The 20,473-nt window shown below is 30.8% G+C and overlaps 4 protein-coding genes across 5 annotated transcripts; 2 read left to right on the top strand and 2 right to left on the bottom strand.

The window, feature by feature from the left end:
• The first annotated feature begins 719 nt into the window (after window positions 1–719).
• On the top strand, window positions 720–9,859 carry LOC130891420 (uncharacterized). Its single transcript, XM_057796164.1, has 7 exons — window positions 720–951; window positions 1,009–1,294; window positions 2,049–2,211; window positions 2,274–2,469; window positions 2,710–3,069; window positions 3,119–3,358; window positions 4,435–9,859. Exons 2-7 carry the CDS (start codon window positions 1,056–1,058, stop codon window positions 4,545–4,547), a joined length of 1,311 nt encoding a protein of 436 aa, XP_057652147.1. The 5' UTR covers window positions 720–951; window positions 1,009–1,055; the 3' UTR covers window positions 4,548–9,859.
• Window positions 9,860–10,956: 1,097 nt separating this feature from the next.
• On the bottom strand, window positions 10,957–11,968 carry LOC130891421 (ubiquinone biosynthesis protein COQ4 homolog, mitochondrial). The gene has a single exon (XM_057796166.1). It carries the CDS (start codon window positions 11,948–11,950, stop codon window positions 11,195–11,197), a length of 756 nt encoding a protein of 251 aa, XP_057652149.1. The 5' UTR covers window positions 11,951–11,968; the 3' UTR covers window positions 10,957–11,194.
• Window positions 11,969–12,214: 246 nt separating this feature from the next.
• On the top strand, window positions 12,215–16,142 carry LOC130891726 (nuclear receptor coactivator 5). 2 transcript variants are annotated; one of them, XM_057796626.1, is made up of 5 exons: window positions 12,215–12,862; window positions 12,911–13,151; window positions 14,686–14,885; window positions 14,938–15,071; window positions 15,131–16,142. In XM_057796626.1, exons 1-5 carry the CDS (start codon window positions 12,352–12,354, stop codon window positions 15,446–15,448), a joined length of 1,404 nt encoding a protein of 467 aa, XP_057652609.1. In that variant the 5' UTR covers window positions 12,215–12,351; the 3' UTR covers window positions 15,449–16,142. The 2 variants fall into 2 exon arrangements, with proteins under 2 accessions (XP_057652609.1, XP_057652610.1); XM_057796627.1 differs by having other exon boundaries at window positions 12,235–12,850.
• A 278-nt stretch (window positions 16,143–16,420) lies between these two features.
• On the bottom strand, window positions 16,421–20,470 carry LOC130891725 (cell division cycle protein 27 homolog). Its single transcript, XM_057796625.1, has 5 exons — window positions 20,082–20,470; window positions 19,950–20,025; window positions 19,745–19,892; window positions 19,137–19,683; window positions 16,421–18,370 (listed from the first exon to the last, which is right to left on the bottom strand). The coding sequence occupies exons 1-5, from the start codon at window positions 20,103–20,105 to the stop codon at window positions 16,694–16,696; spliced, it is 2,472 nt and encodes an 823-aa protein (XP_057652608.1). The 5' UTR covers window positions 20,106–20,470; the 3' UTR covers window positions 16,421–16,693.
• Window positions 20,471–20,473: the final 3 nt, after the last annotated feature.

The following is a 20,473-nucleotide window of genomic DNA, read 5'->3' on the forward strand; positions in this document are numbered from 1 at the left end:
CATAAGTCCTCGCTCATGTTTATAAACTTGAAGGCAACAATGAAAAATCTAAAAAAGTCCCGTAATTTAAGCACGTAATAAACGCAAGTGTTTTAAAGTTTGTGAATTGCTTTAATGTTTACTTGCAGACTGACTAAGAAAACTGCGAAAATAATCAGTTTCCGATGTATTAATTTCACTGAATCAGATCTAAAGAGTATCTATAAAGTCGTTTTAACATCATTAAACAATACAAAACAACCGGGAAACCCAAAAAAGCTAGCATGGGAAAGTATACCACACGGCCGCCATTTTGACGTAGATCGGCTCTTTCATAACAAACTACACTTAAATTTGTTACTAACAATTAAAGAGATAAATAATCAAATTGGATATTTCTAATACTTCGTTATCATGAAACTTATGTTTTAATCAAATTTCATGCGTAGAAGATATGTCAAAAAAATAATTACTTTGTATTTGTTTTATAACAAAAAAGGAAAAGCAAAGAAAAATTGAAAAATATCGTATTTCAACTTATGTTTTTAATAATGGTGAACCCTGCATTCAAATTGAAAATTAATTTTTCAAGTTCAAATAACTTCCAAATTTTTGTTTTAGATTTTAAAATTTGGTTGGTATGATATTAATTTAAATAAATTATTCGGTTTCTCAAATTGAATAAATTACTCCATCTATTAGCTATTGCTTAAAGTTTCCTTGTCATTCCTCAGCATAACTTTCCGAATAGTAGTGTCGATAGTAAACTTTAAAACGTGTTAATTTAAAAATATACTAGATGGCTCTGTTATATAGATTACTTCTTTTTCTCAGCTTTACATCCTGCATCTTTTATCTTTTACACAGTTGCAAGCTGCAAATCAAATGAATATTAATTACAAACATTTGGTGGGTGATTTTACTTATAAATGAGATAATGAGGATGTGAACCAATTATACCAACAAAAAAATGTAAGTAGTATGCTTCAATTACTCATTAAAAGTGATTTTAATTGATTCTTCTTTCAGGTCGGTAACTTAAACCAATTTTTTTGTACTTTATTGAAGTCGAAAAAATGGATCTTGCGGAAACGATGAAAAACGTTCTTGCTAAAGGTATGCAGCAAGCTTCGGTTAACGATTTACCATCAACAGCGAATATGGGATTTCCTGGTACAGGTTATGTCACAGAAAAATTGTACATGTTATTACAATTATATTTACAAAATAAGGGCTGGAACCCCTCGGTTGAACTATTGCAATGTTTTACAGAGTTAAAAGAAACATCAATGCTTCCCAGTGCAGCATATTTACAGTAAGTAGTATATTTATTTATTATTATTTTGTATAAAATAAATCAAAATATTTGTGGAATTATTTTAATACTTGGAGAAACATTTATTAAAGATCAGTGTAAGTAAATCTAGTGTGAGGTGAGTATAATTTTGAAACACCAAAACGGGACTCCAACTCTAAAGTACTTTATTTTGTAAAACAGGGTTCGTAACAATGCCCACATAGAATACATTACCATTTAGTTATATATAAAAAAGAAGTGATATTAGTGAAAAAATAAAGCAATTCACATCAACAATTGCACTGATTTTATTGCTATGCCATTTTAAAAATTGAAATATTGCACGACTAAAGTCAAATACCTTTGAAGACAAGTGCCAAAACCTACAGAAATGGTGAGAAGGATAACTCGATGGATAGCTCTAAAGCCGAGAGGTAGAGGTAGTTCAAAAAATACCTAGAGAAATCAAATTGAGGAAGATATCAGAATCCTAGAAATAGTAGACTGAAAAGCGAAATGTGGAAACAGAAAAGAATGGAGAAAGTTGACAAACAAAGCCAAGAGCAACAAAAAACTATAACAAAAAGAAAAAGGGGGTAATCCACCCCAATAAAGGGATTTTTAAACGCAACAAGTACTAGTCATTTCAATAAATTTTAGTAGTTTTATTTCAATATAAATTGGTCAATTTACCTAACACTTTTATATACCTTCTTATGTATTATATTAATGTTTCTCATTGGTAAGATTTATTGTTATTATATTTTTGTAGAATGATGGCTTCTAGAGTTACTTTGGATTCCCAAGGAAGACTAATACTAAGAGAAAATGGTAAAATTATATTACCTTTCGAACATTTTGCAAATGCTGTTATGTTAAAACATATGAACGGACCCCACGGACTACATCTGGGAATTGAAGCGACAGTTAGAGCTGTATGTGATTTTTTATATATAAGTAACAAAATTATTTGTTTTACAATCTATTTATCTTTTAGGTAATGGATTCCTACACAATAGGACGAGAAAATTTCGGCATGGAAAAAGAGTTTATCATCGAAGTGGTTCAGAATTGCCCAAACCCGGCTTGTAGGTATTATAAAAATCAAATGGAACTCACACAGAAAACTTTGCAACACTTGAATGCTGGTTATTTGGGAGAAACACCTTCCACCGGAGCTGATATAAGAAGTAGTGAGTGATTGTTAATATCTATTATCATTTTACAATAAAAAGGTGATAGTTTTTCCAATATCTAGCGAATCAGCTTCCTTTTATTACATTTTATATGCATTCCTCTTGAATTCTCTGTTTATCTCTTGTTTAATTTTGTTAAAATTCTATGGGGATGATCTAGGGCATAGAATATTCAAGATGTAAATTCGGGATGTAAAATTTATAGGTTTATATGTATATATAGTGATTATTTTGTAGGATTAAGTGCAGTAGATATAGCGAGTCAAAATAGCATAGATGTAAAACCGAATCCTCCAATAATGGAACGCCCCAAATCAGTTGCGCCTACACAACAGCAAATTACTGCAGCTCTAATTCAACAACAAAACCGTGTTATAGCACAACAGAATATCGAAAAATTGAATGCCAATTTGGAGAAACAACGCCAACAGATGCAACTTCAACAACAGATTGATTTAGCTAAAGGTCAACAACAAAAGCAGCAACAAGTTCAACAACAACAGCAAGTACCCCAACAACAACAACCGCATTTTGAATTACCAATAATGGAACATAAAATAACTGATTTTTTAAGGGCGAATTTAGAAAATTTAGACGGTAAGTTTAAATACTTCTATAACTTCAATTGATTTTTTGTAATTTTAAGGATTATCTTCTGCTAATAAGGATTTGTTAGCTCTCCATAATGGTGCTTGGACTCCTACAGCTTCAAATACACCTTCCTCTTCTTCTTCCACTTCAGTAGAAAAGAATGTATCAGAAGGAGGTCAGGAAAAAATTGTTCGAGCGTTTAGTGAAGTGATGAAGAACATGGCGCGAATGAAAACTTATGTCCGTCCAGCTATGTGCAAACCGTATGGTAAACAATCTGAAGCTTTGCAGAAAAGTAAATATCTTATCTATAATTTCAGTTCAATTGGTCATCAATTATAAAAATGTTGTTAATATTTTTGTTGATGATAATTTTACAACAGTTTATATAGGGCGTACCCAAATTCCACTGCCAACACTATAGGGGAAATTCCTTGGGTCAAATTATGCCTATCGTGATATGGAACTACTTATTATAACATGCAGGAGTCCTGCAATATGTCCCTCCATTTAATTTTTTTCATGAAAATTTGTACATTCAAACTTCTGTTACTTTTTAACAGATATTTAATAGGTCTACCTCACCTCATTTTGAAGCTCTAAAACTGAGGAGAGTATGAAACGACTGCGGAACCCCCTCCCTGTTGAGCTACAAGTTTCAATTGTTTAGTTTATTGTAAATATATTGAGTCCTACCCCAAACACTATGATTTCAGACAATTTTAAACAAAATTTTTATTTTAATATTATTTTTCCAGATATATAAAATGAGTTTTTGGATGGTTTTTATTTATTTTTTACCCCCCTTAGTAATTCTACGTTTTTTTAACTATAACTGCTTCAAATTTATTCTGAAATAAATTGATATTGCAAAAATTCAGGCTTTGTTCAGATCTTCTTTTCTCTAATCTCTTTTTCTTTCCAGCTAAATTTTTTATATATCGATTCCTAACAGCCCTTTTTTTCAAAATATTCCTCAACATTTTTATTCCTTTGTTAAGTTAAAAATTTAGGGTCAGTTTAAAAAAAAATTTTCGAAATTAGATTTCCTAGAATCAAAATAGGAGGGTAGTGTGATATTATAAAATTACAGGATATATTATATTGAATTTTGGAACCCTTGTCAAAAATTTCATATCCATTCACTATAACAAAACAGTTGAACGGGTTCTTATCTGGTGGTAAAACAATGATAATTATGGTAACATGATGACATTACGAGATTGAATTCTTGAGAGCTCCTATTTGTGCAGCTTTCGAATAATGATTCAAGAAGCTTTGATCTTATCTGAATACCTTCCAAAGAAAATCTATTAATATATTAACGAATTTATTAACAAATTCAATTATATATTTTGTTATTTTTTGCAGCGCTTATGGATACCATACAGCTAATTCAATCTCTTAGGAGTTTTCTTCCTCCTCCTCACATACAAGTAAGTTCGTGGAAAAATGAGGACAAACATCGTTACGAAGAATCTTAATTTTTGTTTAAATGGTATTTGGGTATTTGTTGATAATTTTATTGTTTTCTACTATTGCTCTATTTTTTGCTCTTTGAGTAAACTTTGTCTAGTGACTCCATTTTTTTATTACAAAATGAAATTTTTTACAATAATATAGTTAAAGCCCATTGTTATCAGTTATTTTATTACTTATAGCATTTGAAACATCGAATAATAAGTTCCAGGTCTAGTAAACAAAAAACAACGTTTTTAATCAAATTTCCTTCCATATACTACAATATTGTTTCATCTTAAAAGGTAAACTTCAGTTTTATACTTTTGACCTATATTTCTTTTCTTGAAACATTCTTTTTAGTAGTATTTGAAAAACGTGTTAGGTACAGATGCCAATCGAAGATCAATGAATTGTGATATTAGAAATAGATTGTTTCCAACCACTCTGCTCCTATACTCAAAACTATATTCTCTGCATTTCATCGTTCTGTTTTCAAAATAAGTAGAATCCTTTCCATGGAGGGATATTTTTCTGTTTTACTCCCCAATAAACAAAAAAAAACTTGAAACTAACTACAAAAAAGCTTATTCCTCTTTAAAAAGTCCAACTAATAAACTATTGGAGAGAATAAGCTCAAAATTTAACAGCTATCGTATAAAAAATGGCGTTTTGAGGAAAAAATTTAAAATTGTGTTTAATCCGTATCCATTAGACTTGGGACTTATTTATAGATGTTTACTATGATATCCTAAGTTAGGTTACACTTAGAAAAATAACTTCGTTTACATTTTGGAAAAAATAGCAACAAGTACCTATTCGATACTTCTTATATAAAATCATCACTTATAAATACAGTGTGCTTAAACATTTTGGCAGCTGTAATGTAGTTGACGCATACACATATTTCATCCTTTAAAAGGATATAAATACTTTAGTATTGTTTACGTTCCTTTAGTTTTAGGAAATTTTTGTTGTAACATGTGATTCGGTCACTTATTAAAGTGACAATCAAATTATTTTTTTTTTTCATTAAATTTAGTTTGACAAAATAATGCGTACAAATCAAAAAAATTTGAGTAATAGAGGTCTATATAATACCCTTGGTTTGGTGCAACTGAAAGTAACATTCTCGATGAGTGATTCTTCTTCGTTTAAATGATTTTATCCTTTTATTGTCTAAATCCTTTAGACTAATTCTAGGGGGATGTAATGCTGAATCACCTCATTGGGAGTAACACTTTGTTCTGAAACCTTAGTAAGATGTTTAAATTGTTTATACTGATAATACCCTACAGTTGAATCCCATAATTCTAAATGGGTTTAAGAAAATTTAGTTCCATTTGGTAAATGTCAAAATGAAAGATTGTCATTTTGTCAGTCGACAATCTTACTAATTAAGTTGTGATTGTGTAATTACATATTGTACTGTATTTGCTAATGAATTAAGTTGTTGTTGTACATGTAGACGTGTAGCTTTATCACTTGCAAAAAACCTTAAAATATTGGAAGAGCTAGATCGCGGTGTAAGTGAGGTTAGTTTAACGCCTCAGTACAATGTAGACTCTTCTACATTAAAAAGCAGCGTCAAACTATCAATGACCATGCTTCCAAACTAGATAGTGAAGATGGAGAGTAAAAAAAAAAGAAAATCAATGAAATAGGCCGACAATCAGGAACTGGAGGACTTTGTTTATGCAAGTCAAGTAAAACCAATTAACGGACCGATTTTGAGGAGCGTGATCCTGATCTTGGTTATCAGATTCTTTCCGATGAAGAAATTGTGCAGCAGATAAAGAACTATAATCAGGAAGTAGGAGGATAAAGAAGTAGAAAACGATGTTCCAATACTACGATGAGGTGTCTACCTGTTTGGAAAAAGCTATGAGTGATTAGAGCGTCAAGCTGATTCAGCTTTTGTCCTTGAAAAGACTAACTAACATCCTTAAACATACAGTGATTTAATTTGTATAATTGAAGGATTTTCAATTATCCGGACACTGACATGCACCAATTAGTCAGGATGCTCTACTGGATACGCTTTTTCCAAATAAGGTGAGGGTCTAAATACATACCAAGGTATTTAACACATCTTTGACATGTCATGGATTGGTATGGGATACCATTTGCATATGTAGCTACCTTGTTAGTAAATCTGTTATGAATAAGACATAGATTATTGGAACAAGGACGCTTCCTTATTATCATTAATCGAAATCTAAAAATATTTTATTACATTTTACTCGTTTTTATTTTAAATTCAATTAAGTAAATACCATGCGGTTACTAATTTTCTATCCCATTGTAATTTGGGTTTATTCTTCTTTCCCCTATAACTGTTGATTTGTTCGCATTATTTCTTCAAGGTTTAATACTTGTTCGCACATTTGGACTATTCCGTTGTATTATTTGCAATATAAATTGTTTTTTTTTTTATATATTTTTCAATTAACGATGGCTCTCTAAGAGAAAATTAATCGGTTGAAAAAAGTTTTTGATCAAAATTGAATTCTCCAACATGACAAAGAAAAATAATTTATTACAAAGGAATGTGGTAAATATCCGGTAAACTTTTTTTATTAGAGACGACGAGAATTTCATTTTTCAATTGCATAAATTTCTGCTTGAAAAATTCTTGGTGCGCTAACCTTTCAGAATATTCAGACACTCCTATTCCAGTTTTTTATCCATCCATATAGCTTTTAATTACATTTCAGTTCATTTCTTGTATAGTGTTTTGATCCCATTTGCTTATAAAACTTATTTTTGAGGTGTAAAGTTTTTCGATGCAACATCCTGAGGCATGACCCAGGAACTAGTTTTATGATATCACTTTTGCTCGCCATTACAAAAACGAAAAACGAAAAAAGAAGCTACCGAGCTGGTAACACTTCCCAAAACTACATAAGAAGAAATTAACGGTATAACAGACTAGCAGCCGTCAATATTACAGCTATAATAAAGAAATAAATATAAAAACCTCCAAAATAAAACCGAATTGTCGTGACGTCGGATTACTAAGTGTATCTTTTGATTAAAAACTTTTTTTTTTAAACTGACATTGTTTTTTTTTGTGATACTACGGTACTTAATCCGTTTTAGGTCTTATAAGAGATTATTTAGAGAGATTGATTAAATTGTTTTTATTAATTTAATACCAGAGCACAAGTTATTACTACTTTAAAATATTTATATGTATAGATGATTTTAGTTTATAAGTGATTGCAATTTTAGCAACAAATCGCTCATCGAATTCTGCCAATAATATATTTCGACACCTCAGTTAAACTGCAGGTGAAACAAATATTAAAAATTTTCGGTAATTTTGTAGTATATCTATCCCCTCGTTTTTTTACCACTGGAAGATGAAGAAATTTCAAGTTTTGTTTGTTTTTATGGAGAATTTATGAACAAAAAATATCTCGACAAGGTTTTATGGTTTTAATTGTTATCGTAAACCTACTTCTTTAATTCTCTCTTAAATTAACTTTAAAATACAATATTCTTTATCGGTTTTTCTATCATCTTAGTCATTCAACTGTCTGTCTCGTCCACTACTGGACTGGATCCACTTGGATAGACTTATATGCAGACCATTTAGGTTCATAACCTAATTTCTCTACACTTCTTCCGGTCCCTTGCTTTTTCTCTTCAGCTCTGGATGTTTTTCTCTCCACTACTTTCCTCCACCGTTTTTTTGATCTACTTCTTTTCCTCTTGCCCTCTGGTATCTTCCATTCAACTCTGTTTACTTTCCTCCAAAAATTCTTCTTAGTATTTTTCTCTCCCAGATTTCCAATTTCTCTTAAGTTCTATTCGTTTCACAGGGGACTTCTAAGGCTCGATTTCCTTTTCTTGGCATTTATTATGTAGTAGTACACTCAAATACATGAAATTTTTTGCTGTTGCAGTTGTGGTTTCTTCTATTTCTTGCCACATCGTCGTCATAAGCTAAACATTGATGACTTTTGTTAAATATCATTCCCTTTCTGATGATTCTGATTATTCTTATTATGCATCTTCCAAAGCTAGATTTAATAGTTGATAAGTCGCCTTGTTGTGTTTTGAAAGGTTCACTGTCTATATTTAACTACCCCTAATGTGTTTTCTTAAGATATCTGCTTGCTTCTTGACAGGTCTCTTTATATATATTGTAATTTATAATTATTCGTAGAAAAAATAACGTCTTTAACTCGATTGGCAGAAATTTTTGAGAAATAGTATTAAGTACTAATGGTGTTTATGAAAATGGTCAGACTACAACTACTCTTTCGAAATCTAGTCATTTAATAAATAAATTTAGTTTCCGGAAATTAATCCTGTGATTATAAAATCCAGTCAACTGTATTCGTTTAATTTATATTTCGAATATTATTAGAAAATTTACTGTAGATCTGAGCCTATTATTCATAATTATACAAATCTGTGCAAACATATTCTATAATATACCGAGTGTCCCAGAAGGTTTTCCTCATTTCGATACATAAGGTTTAAATTCTGAGCTACCAGTTTAGAGATCACTCTTTCTGGTAAAACGTTTTAACTTTAACCATTAGAAGGTTTATAGTATGGCCAAACCAGCAAAATTATCTAGCTCTAGTCGTAAAAAATTATCCTACATTAACCCTAAATGTAATACCATTGACATTTCGGAAATTAACAAAGTCTAATTAGTCCTAAAGCATTTTGTGTAACCATTTACAAATTTGAGCCTGGATAAAAGTACTTCAAGTAACAGTATTGATTATAAAGGTAAAACCTTGTTCAGTAAGTAAAATTATGCGTTACTTTTAATCCTCAGAGGTCCTGTTAGCTCAATATTCATAATGGTGCTTTTTATTAACCCAATATCTGATCAATCTTGCTGAAGGTACTTCATTTATGTCATGTAAACAATCGGACACAGTTAACATTCTATTGTAATGGTTGTCACACACCTTACGGTTTTACCGGAGAGGTCTACAACTACCGGTATAGGTAGACCGAGGATTGACAAGTCGCTACTTTGAATTTGATTGTATGCAAAATTCCACTACATCGTGTGATATTTGACAAATAAATGAGGATAACCTTCCGGGAGATCACGTATTTAAATAATGTAAATAATCGTATTATGTGTATGTGGAGATGATAAAATTAACGTTTACATTTACTATAAAAGAAGAAAAAAACGTTTCTTGCCATTACATAATATAAGTATTATTATCCTGCTTAAAAACTATTTACTCTTGTGCAGTAGTTTTACAGTATTTTTGCCCATGTGATTTATCGTTTTTTTTTGTTTAATTTAGTTAGCTTTTTGTGCAATTTACTCAATAAACAAATATTTATGAATGTCTTTTTGTACCGTTATAAATTGTTTCGACACAAAAATTCGCCTGGACGTTAGTTATTTTATTGTTAAATGGTTGGTATACACTATATATCCACATACACAATATCCCGCCGCTGCTATCATCGCCTAGTCGCTAGTTATTTTATTGTTAGATAGTTGGTATACACGAATTACATCTATAAGCAGCGTCTGCTATCTTATGATAAGGTCCGTCAAGTTTAGTGGAAATTTATATATACGGTGGTAGCCATTTTGTTTCATTTTTAATATCGAAGATGTAAAAGTAGTTTTTTTTTCATTCGCTCAATAAACACATATTCAATAATTTCTTTTCTAACATTAAGAATTGTTTCAACGCAAAAAATTGCCTGGTGGTTGGTTGTTTGATTTTTAAATGGTTGGTATGCACTAATTGCATCTATAGTAGAAATTTATATTAACGGTGGTAGCCATTTTGATTAATTTTTAATATCGTTTTTTGTTCAATCAAAAATTTCTTTCTCTTTTGTATTGTTAAAAATTATTCCAACGGAAAAAATTACCAAAACGTTAGTTATTTTAATGCTAAATGGTTGGTATGGTAGAGAGAAGGAAAAAACCTGAGTATATATGAAAAGTGTCACATTAGCATCAGGATAATTTAGTTTTAGGTTATATTTACTACATTATTTTGTACAATTCAAGTCATTGAAATGTTCAACATTAATTGAGCGAAATTAGTTATCTAACTAGAAATGGACTTGGTCATGCATAAACCCCAAAACAAACGGTAACATTGGAACTGATGAGTTACGGACTTAAATCTACAATAGCAACTATAATAGAAAATTCAAATGCAGTTGGTCCTCAAAATTTACGATGCGTTAAACATTGTGTTGGCCCCATTTTTTTCTCAAAATTTTTTCACACATTTACAGTTATCCCTAAATATTCTATATTCTGAGATGAGAGATATTTACAAAAAAAAATGAATTTAAAATATAAAGAATTAAATTTTCATCACTAAAATTTCATTCTTTTAATAGTACCCTTTCGTTGTTACATTGTGGCAGATCAGATAGGCCCGTCGTGCCCCCACTTTACATCACCAAAGTATCCTTCAAGAAGCCCATCAGACACTTTGTATTGAACCCTTTGATGTCATTAGGCAAGCTGTGGATATTAGTCTTAAAAAGAAATATCAACACAATCAGTTTAAAAAATAATTTATTATAATCTAATAGATGTATAAACAGTCAAATTACAAACTTTTTCGATAAATATAATACAATTTTATCTTGAAACAATTGTTCAATTTTGTATAAATAAATAAATAATCCTCAATAAACACTACTGGAATTAAAACTTCAATGGTTCTATTTTCATTTCCCTATAAAATTCATTAAGAGGTTGTTCCCATCTCTTTTCAAAATAAATGTTCAATAAAAACTCTGCTTTGGTACCAGTTTTGACAGCCCACGGTAAATAATGTTGTAAATATAATTGTCGATGTTTCGGGAGTAATCTAATTGGCCCAAAGATAGCTCCTCCTATACACATCGGGAACTTGGTTTGAATTGCCTCGACCCATTTAACTGTTACTTCGCCTAGCATATTAGTCCGCATTTGCAGCACTGTATGTATTAAATCATGAACTTCTCGATATCTTTGTACAACATAAGCTAATTCCGGATCATCAATAAATTGTACAGGTAATCTAGAATCGGGTGTAACTTTATTTTCATTCAAAAAATTACTATAAGTCTTTCCTATGGTACCATCAGGTAACTGAGCTAGATGTTCCATATCTACAGTTCTAGTATTTACCCTGGGTTTTTCTACCAGTATTCTGGAACCTTCATTTGAATTTTGCATTTTCTTTAAAACGTATTTAGCTGCATTATCTCCAGTTGTTTCACCCAAACAAGCTATCATATCTCCCCTGTAAGGATTTAAAATTGATACTGCAGCGGAACCTACAGATAGAAGGGTTCTTTGTAAAAGATTTGTTTCAATATGATTTTGTTGAAAATCTTCTTGAAATGTAGAGAATTGTCTGTATAATCCATAATTTAATATAGATCGATATTTTACTATTACTAGAAGTCTTTTCATTTTCACAATCACATGAACTTAGGCCATATACATAAATAAATAGAGATGGGCAATACACGATGAACAAATAACGAAAAACGTTCAAAAAAGTGAGTTTATTCTCAATTTAAAAATGAACTAATACTACCACTTTTAATATATGAATTGAATAATTAATATTTGTGATAATAGATTAATATATTTCTGAAACGATACAATACTAAAATATGATAATTCATACTATAATACAAATACCATATAATATTGCAACGTCCCATCTTAAACGTCCTAAAAATATACAAGCTAAAAAGAAGAAGAAAGTGTAATTACCGAAAACAAAATAGCCGCTATTATAAAATAAATAATTATAAACATTTCGGTTATTAGATTTACTTTTTGTCGAAAGGTAATTGATATCAAAAATGTATAGAACAGATAAACAGTTTATGAAAAACCCAGCGACAGTACCTTGTAGAATTTACATTGGCGGATTAGCAAAAACAGTGATTGCTAGTGACCTAGAAGAAATATTTAAACAGCATGGTACTATAGCAGGTCTAAGTTTACATTCAGGGTTTGCTTTCATTCAGTTTGAGAAAGAAAGTGAAGCTCAATCTGCAATACAAAAAGAAAATGGTACATTAGTGTGTGGTAGGAGGATTACAGTAAAACAAGCATTAGATAAGCCTAAAACTAATCAAAATCAGCAACAAAAAGGAGGTATTCTCAACAAAAATACTCAAGCTACGCCCCAAAAGCAAGCGCAAGAGTCTCCCGTACCTCAAGAAACTCCGCCACCGCCTCCTCCTCAAAACGTTAATGTAAAACCTGAATTTGAACAAGATACCGGAGAGGATGTGGTCGAAGATGATAGACCAAATATAAAACCACCGGGCCAGCGTAGACATAGCGCGGATAAAGGTTTTCATAAAGGTAGATAATATTTTTATCATAATTTGTATGTAACAAAATACATTTCAGGCGGTAGAAAAGGAGGTGGAAGAAATAAATCAAAAGATAGAGAATTTGAAAGATTTAATAAAAGATTCGAACCTCCACCAAAGATGGATGTTTATAGAGACAACAGAGATCCTTATCCTTTCGGTAGAGATGTTGATTATTTACCTCACAGAAACGAATCCTATCAACCAGTTTTTGAACCACCTCCACCTATAGTTGAGAAAAATGATTGTGAAATTATTGTTGTAGCAAAACAACTAACGTGAGTTTATTGTTTTTAATATCACTTTTATCATCAAATTTATATTAGCAATCAATTAGTGATAAGGTAAGAAAAGTAGAAAATTTGTTAGTTTTCAATTATAAAAGATATTTAAAATTTTGTACCAAAACTTAATTTGAAACACATTTGAACAATATGAAGAATAATCAACTATGTTCATAATCTCCTCAAGGAAAATTGTATTTGTATGGTTTTGTTTAGTTTTTATTTATCATGTTATTAGGGCTTTTGGAGAAAGGAGGCAAACTTATAGTTTTAATTTATGAATTTATTATGAAATTTTTTTTCTTTCATAGAATACTGAAATGTTTTTTTTTCAATATAAAATTGAACTCTTCTCTGTTTATCTGATGCTGGAAACACCTTTGAAGGTTTTCTTAGCTGCATCATCTGAAATTTTATAATATTCTGTTTATCCTTTTTTCTTGGGTTATTTCACTGTCCTAATTATATGCTATGAATTCTCGTAGTCTTTTTTTACATTATGTTTCTTTACATTGAACTTAAATTTTCATATTTCTTTCCCATTAAGGGGAATATTATACTTATTCGTCTTTCTAACTGTCCTTTTTTTGCGAATTTATCTTCACATTGAGCAACGTCTGTCGCATTAGGCGAAGTAATTCCCAATGGAAGTAGAAAAAAAATTTTCATTGTCCAAATGACGTACGTAGTTAAAACCTTCATCAAAAAAGCGTCTTCTATAGTTATGATTCATCTTGCCCCCATCAACAACAGACATTGTACATTTGTTTAATGCTGTCAGTAACATCCTTCTATCAGAAGATTTACATAATCAGAATTGGATTATAAGAATTTTTGTGCTTTCTCAAATTAGTTTTCGTCAACTTATCTATCTACTTTTTCCTATATTTTTGTTTTCCACTCCTGATTCCTCTCTTCCTTTTAGGTCTTCTATCACCTTTGTGTACCATTTTCATTTTGGTCTTCCTTTATTTCTTGTACCTCCTTGTTCTATATCCATTAGTTTTATTTGTTTATCTAAAATCTGCCATTCTCTGGATGTGACCAAACCACTTTTGGATTTTATTATTTTACTTAGTTCTAATGTCAAGCCAGTATTTGTGATTATAATCACCTACCTTTCCATTAAGACAACTAGCCACTTCTTTTGTAGTTTCCTTTGGTTCCAGTAGTGGTTGTAATGGTACATTTGGGTAAGTTTAGCACTTCAGATGTTGTTTGAATTTTTTTCTTCTATGTATCATCTGATATCTCTTTGACTTTTATGTGAATATATTTTTGTACTTCCACACACAACTATGTGCAGACAGAGGTATTTTGTACTTTTTGCTCTGAACAATTCCTTATTGTTTAGTTTTATTGGTGGACACTATTTCCTTCATAGTGTAAAATCCGGATATTAAAACTTGCTAACGTTTATCTTGATTTTCAACCATGTTCCAATGGTTGTTTTTGTAGACACCGAAAGGTCAGTTGTATAAATGCAATGCAGATAATATATGACTACAATTTAATTGTTATTTTGTAGAGAGTATGCAGAGTTTATTGAACAGAAATTAAAAACTCATGGAATGTTAGTGGATCTACTGTTTCCGAATGAAGATGTCCCAATTGGAAAAGTTTTGGCAAATATATCAAGTAGAGGTTGTTTGTACGCCATACTCGTAATGCCAGTAAATGAAGAACATCGAAGTTTAACACTCAATATTCTTCATGGTATTCCACAAGGTACTACAAGATCTACAAAATATTTTCTCATACTGTATACTGTTTTTTTTAGAACATAGAAATATGCCAATAGATGATGCTATGATCTTGATATCAAGAGATTTTGAAGCATATATGAAAGGTGATCGCGTTCCTGTTGATCCAAATCATATGACGTTAAATGATAGACATCCAGCACAAATGCAGGTTTGTAAATTTATTCAAACTAAAATCTGTGAAGTTTACTAAAAAATCGCTTTTTTTAGATGCTCCTGAGTCTTTTATCAGAAAATCGTCAGATAACGTCTATACAATATGACAAATTGATCGTTTATTTACAAGAAAGACGAGCACTTCAAAAAGAATACGAAATTGAACAGGGCTTAACACCAACAGAAGAACCTGACGCTAAACAAGCGGAACTTCAGAATCGTATAATGAACATACTTAATAAATCCGGTGACGTTTCGATACCGGAACGACAACAAAGCGACGAATCGACGCCGATTTTAAAAGATCCTACTGTCCAAAAGGCATTAGACAGTTTGATGTTAGGAGATATGTTTAAGAATATTTCTGGATAAGATGTGTTAGTTTTATGTGTGTGATAAAAGTGATTGGTTCCAAAAACACTTTATGTGAACACTTAGTGACATCCCCTATATTAAATATAAAGTGACCCTAAAAAGGTTTTGTAGAGTTTCAAAAGATTGGGATCTATGATGTGTCATGATAACTATATTATTAAAATTTTCTCTAATTGTATTTCCTAATTTTTAATGTGTTGAAAATGTATTCATTGGCAAAATCAAAACATTACATTATAAGAAAAACAAAATTGAACATCTTGATTTATTGCAAATTTGGTTCTGTCAGTTTATTTTTCATCTTTTTTATCATCAAGATCAGAATGAATGTGTTTTGGGAAAAAATGAGTGACTATCATTATCCTTACCTGATATAAAAATACTTTGCAAAAATCAAACAAAGTTTTCAAAAATTTTTTGCTCAAAATATATTTTATTTAATTCCAAATTTTTTTAGTTACTTTTTGGTATCCTAAATTATGTTTTCTGCTTTTGTAACCTTCGTTTATCTTTGAATCATTTTTGATATTTCGTAAGGATATACCCTTCCACTGCTGGTTTATATTGTTTTATGTCCTTCATTTATACAGAATGTTCACCGGAAGTTGATTTTTGAAAACTAAAGGGTTAGAACAAAAAAATTTCCTTATATATTATATATACAATAAACTGAAAAAAGTAAATTACAGTATTATTATTGTTTTAATACATTTGGGGTCCTTCTAGATCATTTTAGAACATGTGGGAACATTATAGATCATTCTATTCTATTCTAAACCTTATAAAACATTTTAGGACATATTTTAGGTTCTTATAATTATTTTAATACATTTGGGGTTTGTTTTAGGACACACGAGATCATTTTAGGTTACTTGCGATCCTTATATATCATTCTGGAATATATTTTAGGTCCCACTAGATTATTTTAGTACAATTGGGGTCAATTTTTTACATAAATAAATAACAACATTTAATTTGTTTCTCATTTATTTAAACACCACATCGTAATCTGCTGTTTTTATTTTGTTGAAATACCAAGGATCCATTGGCGTACACATTTTCCTTGGATGGTATCCTTGGGACAGCGAATATTTTTCAAATAAAAAAAAATAAATAAATAAATCACTCTAAATTCGCTCGTAATTAGTTCTAGCGTGTTATCCTCAAAACGTACATATATTATTACACTATTTTCGATATATTTATATATATATATATTCGTAATTACACTTAATAAAATTATTAAAAACTATCTTCGCTGTCATCTGGCATACCATTAAAATTCAACGGACCAAACCTCTGCCCCGAATTACTTTCAGATTGATACTCATAAGGAGCTGGTGATATTGGGGAATCTATTTCGGTGGTGCTTCTACCTATAGAAGGATCGAAAGCTTCCTTTATTTGACTACTTGCTCCTTTCGGATCTAAATCCGTCGCCCAACTAAAGTGCATCAACGCTAAATCCGTGTTACCTAATTTTTTATGAACCTTACCTATTAAATAGTATACCAAAGATTCTTTGGGAACTATTTCTTTCAATTCTTCCAATTCTTTTAAAGCCTCCGCGTGTCTACCTAAAGCGAAATATATTGAACCCCTATGGAATTTACATAAAGGACTATTCGGATTATTCGCTATAGCTTTGTTAAAAGTAGCTAACGCCTTTTCAGTTTCTTTTAGAGCGTGTTGTACCACTCCTATATGGCAAAGTATAACGGAACTCTTCGAATTTATAGCTAGAGCTTTGGAATAATTCATTTCGGCCAAATGGTATCGTTCTTGTTTGGAATAGATGGTTCCTATGCCGAACCAAGCATTGTAATGTCTCGGATCCAGCCTTATGGCGTTCCTAAAACAGCTCATAGCTTTATCCAGTTCTTCGGTAGTGATGTATTCATGTCCTAATAGAGTATAAGCGTACGGGAAATTCGGATCTAATTGAACGGCTCTTTGGAAAAATTTTATAGCTGTATCGTGTTCTTTGTGTAAAGAAAAACAGTTTCCGTTAACGCACCAAGTTATAGGGGAAGTTTTACTGGTGTTTATCAAATCTTGTGCAAGTGCGGATAGTGCCACTTCTTTTTGTAAATGCCACAACGCCGTTGAATAAATATCCATATAATCTAGTCGATAAGGTTCTTTATTGTGAACCTCTCCGAAATATTTAATACTATTTTCGAAATCCGATTTTTCAAAATATGCTAAACCTATCAGACATTGTACCCAAGAGGTGTTGAATTGATTCGGTGGTAAATTACTGAGGCGTTCTATCGCTGCTGAACAATTAAATTGGGATAAATCTACGTAAGCTTGACCTATATCCCTTAATAAGCACATCAATCCTTCTGCACTCTGTTTCTGCATATTCACAACTTGTTGTAAACAACCCTCTGTGTTTAATATTGCACTTTTTTCAGTTTTCACATCGGCAGCGGAAGTAACTGTTTCGTTTTTTTCTTTTTCTATTTTATTTTTAGTGTTCATTTCGGAATAATTGGTATTCTTGTTGAGATTACATTTAGCGATACGTTGCTTTGTCTTACGTGAAGGAGATTTCGGTGTAGCGAATTTATTTCTACTAGGAGATTTGTTGTTTTCTTTAACTGAATAACTGTTACTAAATAATCTAGAACTTCTTCTAACGTTCTGACCGGGTTGGACTGCTAGAGGTATTGTGGGTGTTTTTGTAACAGGAACGTTGGTCGATTGACTAAATACCGGTTTACAATTTTGGAAAATCGATTCTTTACGACCTATGAATTGATCTACTTGGGCTCTTACTCGTTTAACTAAAGATTGATGGTGATTGTTAGATTCTGTAAGTGTCGCTGGCGAAAACATATCCGGAGTATTCATGTTTTCAAATGAACTATCGAAAAGTTGACCAAACGCCGGTGATTCGTGGCTTAAAGGAGTCTGAAACAGAAAAACCAAAACTATAATCATCTTTCCATAATAAAATTATTAAATAATTATAACGCATAATCAATAACAAAAAAAAATTGGTATTAAGTAGTCAAACAGTTATCATACAAAAATGTCTTTTGATTCGTTCTAGACATATATTTTTAAAATGTGTTATATCTTGCATTTTGCACTATCCTGTGTAGAATTTCCCTAGATATCTAAGATTTTTTGTAGCAGATAACTTATAAGAAGTTTTATTTGATATTCCCTTTTCAATAGTTGAAGAAAATTTGATGAAATTTTGGGGCCTCGATTTTAATACTAATTATGCCCATCAGCAATCAAAGGTAAATTTTTGAATTTTTTTTACGTGCATCGTAATGTTTGGTTAATTATTTTCTGATTAGGTGATCCGTATATGAGATAAATATTTTTTGTGTATTCAGTTCAGAGTTGTGAAATATGTACAAAAACATGTGTTTAAAAATATTTTATTCACTTAATCTTCAATTTTTGGTAGTAAATTAATAGTCTGTTATAAAGTCATTATATGTCTCCTCAATTGACATTTTTTCGCACAAGTTTAGTTTATTTTGTAAAAAAATATTGGTGGAAAGAAATCTGTAGATAACTTTCCATGGGTAATAGTTTAATATTCTTAAAATATTTGGTGATTTTCATTTGAAACTATAAAGTTATTTGATAATGGTTGGTAACACAATCAAATTTTCACTATAAAGTGAGAAAAATAACAACAAAATGAAATGATACTCACACTTCCGAGATCCCTAAATCTTGACCTCAAATTTTTCTGCATAGTAGGTGCCAGTGGCCTTAATCCGGATAATGCTAAGGGATGAGCTAGAGGACTATCATCTGGTGAAGTGAATTGTTTAAAATTTTGATTACACATAAAAACAGGGCTGTTAGTGAACACTTGTTCAGGAGTAGTTATGAAACTTTCCTCATTTTCCACTGGAGGAATATTACTAGTGATAATAACACTATCCAAATTACTAATGCTATTACCTTGGCACATAGATAAACTGTCTATATTACTTATTTGAAAGATAGTTGCAGGATCTTTTTTCTCTCCAATTTTACACAAATTTTCAAACCCAGACCATAAGAATGGATTTAGTTTTAATGCTTTTTTCCACGCTTCTATGGCTCTATTTTTACGTTCAGTTTTAGCGGCTATTTTGCCCAAAAGCAGAAATACAAAACATGCTTGATCACCAAATTCTTTTACAAGATCTTCGTCGTCTAAATTATTTCCTGTTGTGCAATTTTCTAATATAGTTGCTTCTGCTTCTGCATATCTAAAATATGGTTAAAATATCGATTTAATCAGATAAAAATTAACAAATTTTCAATACTCACTTTTCCAATTCATAAGCACAGGTTCCTAGCAAATATCTACACTGAGCTGAGTTTCCTGTCCTGTCTTTGAGTATGTAATATGCGTGATCACATTTTCCACTTCTAAAATAAGCAGTTGCTAACAAATATAGGCTCTCTTCGGTGTTGACTGAAACAAGAAAAAAAAATTATATTTCTAAACATCGTTAGTCATAGCTTAATTTACCTTCTGCGTATAAACGTTCTGATAAAAATATTGCGTCTGGATAATTATAATTATTCAAACAATGCCAAATGGCAGCCTAAAAAATTTAAATTGAAAAAAATACGAAAAAAAACATTCTTAAAAATGTTTTACCTGGACTGGTTCTTGAACAATCATTTCAAATTTGCGTGATAAGAATTTACTCCATATCAACCTAAAATTAACTCTGAGATTCACAATATGTATAATATAATAATTAATAAATATTTATTTTAATAACATCAATGGAAATTGTTCTTGTTTGATTGACATAACTGACATATTACTAAAGTCAACGGACATTTTGTTTTCCTGCGGATAAAAACATGATCAATCGGATAAAAAATAAGTTTATTTAGATATTTAATACAACAGTACAAACACAACCTTCGTAATTTTTATTCTTTATAAAAAAAGATTTGGGATTCTATCAGATAAAGAACATTACGGATGATTTTTAATTAACCAAAAAAAAAAATACTTATTAGACAGTAGACATCGATAAG

This window comes from Diorhabda carinulata, chromosome 3 (assembly GCF_026250575.1).
Source record: "Diorhabda carinulata isolate Delta chromosome 3, icDioCari1.1, whole genome shotgun sequence".
Taxonomy (NCBI): domain Eukaryota; kingdom Metazoa; phylum Arthropoda; class Insecta; order Coleoptera; family Chrysomelidae; genus Diorhabda; species Diorhabda carinulata.